Raw genomic sequence first — 10,618 nt, 5'->3', positions numbered from 1 at the left:
TTTTTTCAACACTTTTGACGCTTTTTTTTCAATGTTTGTAACTTTTTTTGACATTTTCAACAGTACGTAACACTAACTTATTACCTTTAGTTTTACAGTAATTTTTGGAATTTATGGTCAATAAACCTCATTTATAGGACATTATTCCTAATGTTTGAGTTAGAAAAGCAGAAATTAGGAATTATTTAGACTAAAATTAAAGGAAAGTTGTTATGTCGATGGATAATCACAGACTGTAATATGTCAACTTTTACTCAATACTATTTCAAAACCACTTCAATTTGTTTTCAAATGCTATAAAATTGAATAAGACACCCCAGAATTAATGAATGTAGAGATTTGTACTTGCCAAAGAGCGTTGTGTGGAATCAATCATGTTATTTTGGGTAATTAAAAAGAACATTGATATAGGAAAATTGGTCAATTAGATCTGAGGACAACATGACGGTTAAGTAACAATTTCACTGCAGGACTTTAACTTGTAACAGAGTATCTTTACACTGTGGTATCAGTACTGATCTAAGTACTCATTCCACCACTGGTTATCATGTGCTGTTCCTTTCAATTTGACTTCAGTGTACAATTTCTTCTTTCTTCAATTTGCATTCTTTTATTTAGTGCAATTCCTTTATTATTAGTGTTTTTTTTATTTTATCATAGGGTACATGCAATACTCTACTATATCGGGGCCTGTGCAACATGCTCTCAACTAGTGGATTGATTCTCTATTGTTCTTGTTGTCTTGTCATATACTGTCACATATTGTACTGTTACACACTGAACGATTGATAATGAGGTATGAGTAGTATGTGTAATTCAAGCCTGTGTGTAATGTGTATAATGATAACAACAGAGTGAAAACATTGTAATTTCCCTTGCCTGGATAAATATAGTATAAAGTATTACTATTATTATTATTATTATTATTATTATTATGTACATGTATGTAGCTGTAGCAAGTATCTTTGGGACAATAAAGTTTTTATATTTATCTTATTTTATAATACCTTACTTGTTCATGATTTATGATGACTCTCATGCAACCACTCTCTTCATCTTTGACCAAAACAGATTCAGAACCAAGAAATCAATGGAACATGGAGGCGTTCCCCCCAACAGAAGAAAAAGCTGATGTAATTAAATCTGTCTGCAGGGTAAGAGAAATAAAGGGTGGCAAAGCTTGTGAAGTGCAGAGGAAGGTCCCCGGAGGTATAATTAACAATATCTACCGTTAGTATCTGTGCCTCTTCTTTCTCTGAAGAAAAACACCAGGCAGACTTTCTGCCATCCTGCTTTATGATGTAACAGCCAAATACAGTGTATATACAACGTTTAATCAAAGGGAATCACATTTTGACAATGATCACTTTTTAATATTTCACCACAAGAAAAGCTGTTTCACTGGTTTGTTGATGCTGACTCACTCACATCGGCTGTGAAAAAAAGGCTTGTCGGTTTTTAAAAGTCACATAATGACTTCAATGGAGATCACCTGGGTAAGGTAGGTTGTAGTAGCCATACACCTGTATCAGGAAGGTCCAAGTTTTGCTGAGCTAGTAGCTGTGTTCAAAACCATTCACAGAAATAATGCACTATTTAGTGAGTTCGTCATTTTATAGTGGTGTGAAATCTATGCGGCTAGTTTCATTCACTACATAGTCCATTATAAAATAAATACCACAATGCACAGCTGATTTGAGGGTAAATGCAATGTACCCTATATTTTCCTCTTGTTTACCACAAAGCAAAGCATTAAAACATCTACTGACACAGCAATGTTTTTATTGAGAGTCCGAAATCTTGCTTGGTTCCTCCCTATATAGTTCATTATTTAATAAACACTATATAGGGAATAGTGAGTGAGTGAGTGAATGGATTCTAACACATACTTACTTTTGCTATACTATTTAATTACATATTCTAATTAATTTCACATCACTTATTCACTTACAATACATTGCAATATTCTTATACCATGGCCACCCAACTTTATTTAGTATCTTTTATATAATGCCACTTTACACTTTACATTCATTCAGTACTTTTGCACATTGTCTCGTGTAAGCCTGTTGTTTCTTGGTTTGTTGTTGTTCTTTACTGTAGAGAAATGCTGTGTAACAAGGGAATTGCCCCATTATTGGATGAATAAAGAATTATCTTATCTTATCTTATCTCTTAGTGTTGTGTTCAAACCTGCACCATGAAGGCAAAGGACCACATCCCAAAAAAGTTCTAGCAATGGATACACAGCAGTTTCTGAGTCTTCTGAGTCACAGATCATCCCTTGGAGTACAGTTAAATAAAACAAATTGCAACACAACGTCTCTTTACAAGGGGTTATGTGCTAGACTGTTTTCTGGCCAAGTAACGTCCTTGAGTCTGCGCTGGTTGCCTGGCAACTGCTCAGAGACCAACGGTAAAATGTGAGTTAACTTTTTGCACAGATGCAACAAATGAGCTACATCTTGTTGTGAAGTGAGCTCTGGAGGTTTTGGTAGGCTGATTTTGTTTTCAGTCTTTAAGCTAAGCTAGCTAATCGGTGGCTATAGTTTTAATAGATAAGAGAATGGTGTCAATCTTGCCTCGAGCCTCAATCAGAGAGAGCACGTTGTGTTATAGAGGGATGAGACGTGATCCCTCCTCGATGCCTGCTCCTCAGAGTAGAAATAAGAGCTTTCAGATTGCCTTCACAAAGGAGGGACAGAACAACTTGAGGGCTGAGGAGCAAATCACCCAGTTCCAATCATTCCCAGCACCCAGGGTTCCTTCATCTAAAGCCCGGCTTCACATCACATCCATCCAGATCTTCAGGCTTCCTTTATCCCTTCATCACCTCCACCAGTGTCTAGACCCCATTTGGGGGGCTATTGCTATATATGCATGGCCATTATACCCTTTATAAACTAACATTGCAATAGAGTCTAATCACCAAACACTAACAAATCAACATATTATGCACCATGATCATTTAAACCCAAACTCTTAAATGAAGCCTCTCCTGATTGAAATGACTTCACACTGTGCTGATGTTATATGTTGCATCCCCAAAATAGATCAGTCCGGCCATACACAACCAAAAGTGTCTCCCTGCATCCCACTTTCTATTTCTTGCTCTCTCCTGTGCTCACACATTATGAGGTCTGCCAGAGCAGAACATCGTGATCCAGCTGGATTTCAACGCAGAGGTGCTGCTGTGCTGGCAGCGACAGGATGCACACATCTGAATGTCAGCTGTCAGGAGAGAACGAAACAGCTCTAAAATAAGACCGCGGTGTGAAGCTGGTCAACAATTTGTATCTCACATCTCACTTGTCAGAGAATCTCATGATTTTCCCCTTTAACACATAGCTGAAAATGTGATGATAGCGCGTCAAATGTGCATCTGAGAATGCAGAACACCCTGTAAGGTAGTCAGGTGTCTCCCATAAACTTTAAAGTTGTGGGACAGAGATATGTGACTGTGTGTGCTGCGAATTGCTCAGTCCTGGAATAGCAGAATGCTTTCCAATAGCTACTTAATTCTAATGAGGGTTTTATGAGTCGTGATCAAGAGCTCATTGGCAATGTGTTCAGTCAATAGCGCCTTTGCGTCTGAGCCCGAGCCTTGACCTGAAGATTTATACAGCTAGTTTCTAAAGGTCCCCATTCGTGGGCCTATACAGTCAGGAAGGTAAATTAGTGTTTCAATGGATTTCACTTTCAATTTGAATGCGGAGTGGTTGGAACACGGCCCCGGCTAAGGGGAGGCCATGTGTAATGAACTCCTTTGTGTTCTGCCACTTAGAGGATCAAATGCTTTAGGCTGTGAAGACATTCAGCACTGCTAGAGAGATGACTTTCATTTGGCTGCTATAGGTGCTGGATCCTGGGTTTATCCACCCTTTCACTGAAAACGACACACTCAGGACCCCCGTTTAACTCGCATTGGCGTTAAGTCAGTTGGGATTAGATTGCTTTTTGGTATTGCAAAAATTGTAAATCCACCCAGGATGCATTGATTGATACACAAATCTGCACTAAAAGGTGGTCTAAAGAGTACTGTGTGGGTAGTACAAACTTTCTCCCGGCTACATATGGTAACTGCCACAGAAGGAATAAAAAATAAAATAGACAGGAAACCAGTCAAAAATAGATTTAACGTATTGTACGATAAGAGAGATACAACACCTGAACAGTCCAATATTATTTTTGACAGGCAATGATGCCAACATGTGCTCATACCTAAACAGAAGAGCTGGGTTTACGATGACTCCCAAAACAACATATATGACCATTCTGTTTACTGCAGTGTGGTGGCCATTTCAAACACAGGACCATAACACAGGACCCAGGGCCAGTCTTAATCATGAGACAGTTCTATTAACCAAACAAGCGGCCGTTATCTTAGTGACAGCGGTCTGAATATCCAGTCACGAAGTAGTCACTCTTACAATGTACAAAATTCTGTGGGTCTAATATACATTTCATTCTGGACTCTAAAGCCTAAAAATACTCAGTATGCAGAATGCCCTTTCATGGTGCTACGTATATTGGTGTATGTTAGTAAGAGTAGTAGTAGTAGTATAAATGGATAAAGATGATCGATGAATTAAAATGTTAGCATTTTAATAATGTAGATAGTCCATTTTTGCTGCATTTATACACTGTTAAGTAGTTGAATCATAGAATGAATCATATTTTATATGTTTTAGATGCTAATCCACAGTACTAACTGTCAAGTGCGGGACAAGTGTGGAAAGTAGTAGAAAAATGGAAATGCTCAGGCAAATTACCTCAAAACTGTATTTTCAGTAAGTACAGAATTTGAATCGCATACTGTTCTTGCCGACCACTTGGAGAAGCAACAAAAATCATCTGTGTGGAAAAAATGAGGCGACCCGAAAATATGTTACAAAAAGTATTTATTTCATTTTTAAATCCTTCATATTTTTCTTCATTTTTTTCTCTATTTGCAATACCCATGCTGTACAAATGTACAGAAACATAGAAACTGTATTCACTGCAGTTGGGAAAATGAAGCAAAAACAAAGAAAGATATACCAGTGTAATATTCAGTCACACACCTATATATAGCATTGGGAATTTCTATTAGCACATCAGTGATTTTCTTTCCTAGTACAAGATTGACATGCCATTGAAATGTTATGTCAACAAATTGTTAAGAGGACACAATGCTACACGCTGTATTCACTTGAAACTCAAGGGCACCATTTAGAAACAGACAGCAATGGCAGGAAAGTGATAATCCTGTTATGACCTTATCTCGTGCTGACACCCACCACCCAGTACAGGGTGTGGTTTAGATTTAGTGACATAGCTCAGCGCTCCAGTTCATCCATTACCTCTTTGACAGTTGAGTGTCACATAGTGGCCCTCTGGAGGGGATGTGAGCTGTTAAGAGTTCAGAGAATCATGGCCAGCCAGCCTACGATCATAGCTACACCCCCCATGGGAGCCACCTTGCGTAGACCAGGGTCCCCCGTCATGGCCTGGTGGTACAGAGAGCCACAGAACATCCCCATGCCCGCTATCAGGAGGGTACCAGCCTGTAGTGAGGGAACACAGAGGCAACACACAAGAAACTTTTTAAATAGCCAGGTTACCAACAAATGGCAGATGTAAAGGGTTTTTCACATGGGGAGCGTGAAACTGTCGCGTTCGTGCTCATCACAAACAGTTGTATGCGAGCGACACACAATGCAAATCAATGAACGAGGGACCGAGTCTTGCTTGTTTGGGAGTTCCCTGAAATATAAAACAGTTTTCTAAACAGATATCAGAAGATGAACAGCGGGGATTTTGCTCGTCAGAACATCGGCATAAGACTGGATTTATAGGGTAACGTCAGTAATTATGACTATGCCAATTTAGATCACTTTAGCTAACATTAGTTATAAATCTAGCTGTGATTGGATATATGATATCACAGTCAGTTCATCTTATTCAGTACAGCAGGGATTCAGCAGTGCACAGAATCCCCATGGTTACCACACATTGATCGCCTGGCGTTTAAACGTTGAGCGTTTCCATTTAAACTCTGGAGAGGACCAAATAACCAAAATTCGGTCCACTTGAAAATAGTGGTCTCTATAATGGTGTATCCATAAATTAAGACGATATGATTTTATATTGATTCTTTGGACAACGACATACGATATTTGCTTTAAGTCTGTCACGGTACGATTTCACTTCAATTCAGGAACCTGCGATCGCTACGAGATAATATTGTATGCCAATTTAACCCAGTTCCATTAATATCAACTCAAAACAGAAACTAAATATGATTTGGACATTTTATAAATGAACTCCAGGCATTTAAACAAAAAACTATTATATAACTATTATAAAGTGGGACTTTTACAGACCATATGTAGCGATATTTTCACTTTGCATTGATGATATTGGATCGGGGATCTTTGAATTGATACATCGATCCAGATCGATGTATCGTTACACCCCTTGGTCTTGGTTCGCTTCCAAGTGCACTCCCATCCAAATATAGGAAGTGACCGGAAAAAAACTAGCCTGTAATTTCAACCTTGCACACAATTTATGGATTTATATATGATTTAAGGGATGATAACGTTTAAATCCATAACCAATTATGACCAAACATCGCCATGGTCGTCTGTGAGCGACACATCATAATCTCTCTCCCTCATCCAGGCCTGTCGTCTCCTTCACTCGCCGTCTCGCCATCTGCTCATAACGTTCACCTTATTCTTCAATGTTAGAAACACTAAAGCAGAACCAGAGAGCCTGACATGTTGTAAAATTGGAGCTGCTCCATTAACAATAATAATAATAATAATAATAATATTATATACTTTATTAGTCCCGCAAGGGACAATTTTCACTCTGTTGTTATTACCCATATTACGCTAAGGCCTGAATTACACACACATGCTCAGTACCTATGCATGCACTAATGGGGAGTGAGGGGGGTTGCCCACTGAAAGGTGCCCCAAGCAGTTGGGGGTTCAGTGCCTTGCTCTTGAGCACCTTGGCAGTGCTCCAGCTACCAGTCCACCACCATACTTTTGGGGACTTGAACCAGCAACTTCCCGGTTGGGAAGCAGAGTGCACCGTGTGCAAAGCTAGCACCCTCGTGTTCCTAACCTAACTCCCTACTGACTGAGCTACTGCCCCCCCCAAACCAAGCCTTAGCAGACGGATGGATTATTTCTAAGACCAGAAGTGTTTTACTCGGACATTCTGTCCAATACACCAGCGACTGTTTTGGCTGTTTGTTTACAATGTTTGGCGCGCTTGACAAAGTGCAGCGTGAACGCAAACCAAACCATATAGAAAACATGCAACGATGTTGAAACATCAGATCATAATTTCTATTGCTTACGATTAGCTGAGCCATCCTCTGCACGGAGCCCCTGGCAACTGCAGAAGCATCCCAAGTTGGAACATCCCTGGAGTAACGCTACTACCAGTCTTCAGAGCAGAGCTAGGTCACTTTTTAAAGACGACCCATTCTCTGTTCTGCTCAAATGCAAAACACAGCTATGAGACAAACGACAGCCACGGGCTCAAATGACTCACAAAGCATTAAATAGTAGCTAGTATACTAGTAACTTTGAACACCCCCATTTCTCGCCAAACTAAAGTAACACTGCTAGACGCGGGGTAGTGGGCTAGTAAAGTTAGATTGTTCTGAATTGGAGAATGTAAGTACATGATGTCCCACTGGAAACACTGAGCCTGGAGACAAATTGTTTCCTGAGATCCTGATTGGATTTGACCACCACATACCTCACACATAATCTGGCATCAATCTGCATCTCCTTTTCAGTTCGATGATAGTGAATCTTTAAATAGCATTTACGCTGCAAATACTTTGCGCTGCAGGTTTGCCGTGCGTGGGGAATTACATTAGTCATAATATGATAAAGCCAGCACGCACGTGCACACGCAAACCCCAAAGCAATCTCTCTCTTCCTCTCTCTCTCTGCCTCATCTGTGTCCCTACAATTTCACTCCTCTATTGCCAGCTGTTAGCCACAGGTTTGTAATTACGGCCTATGTGACTACTGGTTTTCTGGTAATGGCATGATGACACTAGTTTCGATGACACTCAAGTGCATCCAGCCCTGAGAGTTGGTATTAGGCTCTCGTACTCACCACAGCAGGTTTGCCAGAGTGGGCAGCACCCAGCAGGGCCAGGCTGTGGTAGAAATGGTACTTGTTGGCGGTTTCGAAAAGCTGGAGAGGCAGACACACAGAAACAGAGCGTTGAGAAAGAGACGGCCTGGAAATGCTAGATTAAGGACTAATACTGTACAGTGTAAATGGACTACAAGGGAGTATTTAAGTTACTACTAATGTAAAAGGGAGTGGGTTACTATCATCCATCATCTACCCAAGCCTTTAACAATTATAACCAATGTTCATTTTTTACGTGAGCACGGTTTCTTTGTTTACCGCCATTAATTGCTAACATTAGCCAAGATACTAAGGTTTGACAGACATTGTTGATGGTGATGATTTTTTTTTTTCGATGTGCCAAATTGTAATTATAAAAGTGATTATTGGTCAGACTGTTGAAAGGTATGCTAGTTGTGGGCACTTATACCCTATACACGTTCATAGCAACAAACAAAAAATAACAAGGGGGCATACAGTTTATGATAATAAAGAGGCGGGGTTTACCTGTGTTACTAGTACAGTATCATCAGATAAATAAAGTTAAACTGAGTATTTTGCACAGATTAGATTATATTCATCCAGGTTTCTAATTGCACAAGGGACGGTCTATCAAATCAGACCATTTTTCCAAGATCAACAATGTAACTCAATGTTTGAAAAAGATCTCACAGCTATAAGTAAAAAACAAAACAAAGACATTGCTACATTAACTTTGAAATTAGCCACTAAACTAAAATAAATTTAAAATAAAAAAAATAGCCTGCATAATCCAGATGATGATCTCTGAAAAGACGACTGAAGTAGAAACTGTAATAGGAGACTGCGACAGTGAACGAGTGGAAAGGTTGAAGAGAAAACTTTTTAATATCACAATTTGCTGATGCAGTACTATTTACATACCACTCTCTGGTAATCATCCGGGTCTTTGTTTTTGAAACCTAAAACACAAAATACAGTATGTTATATGAAATGTTACTTGTATTTATTGGCTCACAACCCTTCTGTCGGTTTAGACTTTAGTCAATGTGCGTGAACAGGCAGTGGTGAAAACAGTGCTCTTTGTGTATTCTCTCGTTTTGTCACAAGCCATGGAAGTGTAAAAAAATACTGTCTCAAGATAGACAGTAGGGTCAGTGCAGCCCTAACATCAGCCAGCCGGATGTCTTATTGACCAATTTCAAAAGTTACCAAAATATAGCCACGTTTAGCTACATCCAGCAGACACCAGCTTGCACTTTTGCCATTAACCCACTCAATAGTAACGTTAAACGTCCTATGGCATGAACATTTTACTTGATGAGGTTTTTAACATTAATATGAGTTCCCCCAGCCTGCCTATGGTCTCCCAGCGGCTATAAATGGCGATAAGTGTAAACCGAGCCCTGGGTATCCTGCTCTGCCTTTGAGAAAATGAAAGCCCAGATGGGCCGATCTGGAATTTTCCCCTTATGAGGTCATAAGGGGCAAGGTTAGCGCTACCCCTTTCTCTGCTTTGCCCGCTCAGAGAATGTGGCCCATCCATTAAAAGAAAAAGACATCATGGCTTTCAAACGACCAAAGTGGCTGTTGGTCATAGAGCATATGGGACCTTTAAGCCTTCATCCACCATGACAGCCTACTGTGGAGGCAGGTCACCTTGATTACACAATTATTTAATTTGACTAAAATCACGTGCTGCAAGGTGTGTCATTTGGATGCCGAATTAACCATTAGCCTACTAAACATTAGCAGCCGTAATTTGTTCTTTTATAGTCATGCAGCTGCGTCGATATTAAAAGCCAATCTTAAATTGGCGTCTTTCGGGACGGAGGCTGGAGTGGTGAGCGTTGACATGGCAGTCTTACCTGACTGTGTTTTGACTATGCAACCTAATGGAAAGACACGTGCATTAGTGATAGATATAGGCCAACGTAGAGTGCCTACCGTGAGCCCCGTATGCCCCTGCTGCCACGGCCGAAGCCCCTGACAGAGCTGCTAACCTTCGGACAATAGCAGACGCGGTCATGTCTTGAAGCTGCGTGTCTAGTTATATATCAGACATGCGGAAGAGCGACGGAAATGCCGCCTTCACTGTCCGTTTGTAAATCCCCCCTTCCGAAATCAGGGGTTACAGATTAGGGCTGTTCCGCGCGCATGATGTTTAATAAAAAAATAACCAAAATATTCACAGTCAATATAATAGGCTACAATGTAACAACACTGTACCACAGAGAGGGGAAGGGTAGAAATGCACGTTTACGTTCACGTCCCAGTAACGTGTTTCATCCCTTATTTATCTATTTTAATTAATTGTACACCCCTATATCTATAGGCTAAACAACAAGTTGGCTACAACGAAATGCATATACCAGAATGCCTAAGAATACAAAAATGATGACATATCTAAAGTTATATGACAGATCACATTTGCGTTACACTTAGTGATTTTAACTCAAGGTCGGAAATGGGCCGGGGGGGGGGG

General features: G+C 40.1%; 1 protein-coding gene across 1 annotated transcript; it reads right to left on the bottom strand.

Moving 5' to 3' along the window:
- Nucleotides 1–4,943: 4,943 nt before the first annotated feature.
- tmem256 (transmembrane protein 256) lies at nt 4,944–10,278 on the bottom strand. Its single transcript, XM_032544741.1, has 4 exons — nt 10,081–10,278; nt 9,058–9,095; nt 8,134–8,214; nt 4,944–5,546 (listed from the first exon to the last, which is right to left on the bottom strand). The coding sequence occupies exons 1-4, from the start codon at nt 10,160–10,162 to the stop codon at nt 5,403–5,405; spliced, it is 345 nt and encodes a 114-aa protein (XP_032400632.1). The 5' UTR covers nt 10,163–10,278; the 3' UTR covers nt 4,944–5,402.
- Nucleotides 10,279–10,618: the final 340 nt, after the last annotated feature.

This window comes from Etheostoma spectabile, chromosome 19 (assembly GCF_008692095.1).
Source record: "Etheostoma spectabile isolate EspeVRDwgs_2016 chromosome 19, UIUC_Espe_1.0, whole genome shotgun sequence".
NCBI lineage: Eukaryota > Metazoa > Chordata > Actinopteri > Perciformes > Percidae > Etheostoma > Etheostoma spectabile.
Note: the sequence above shows the minus strand (reverse complement) of the source record. Positions and strands in the feature narration are given on the sequence as shown.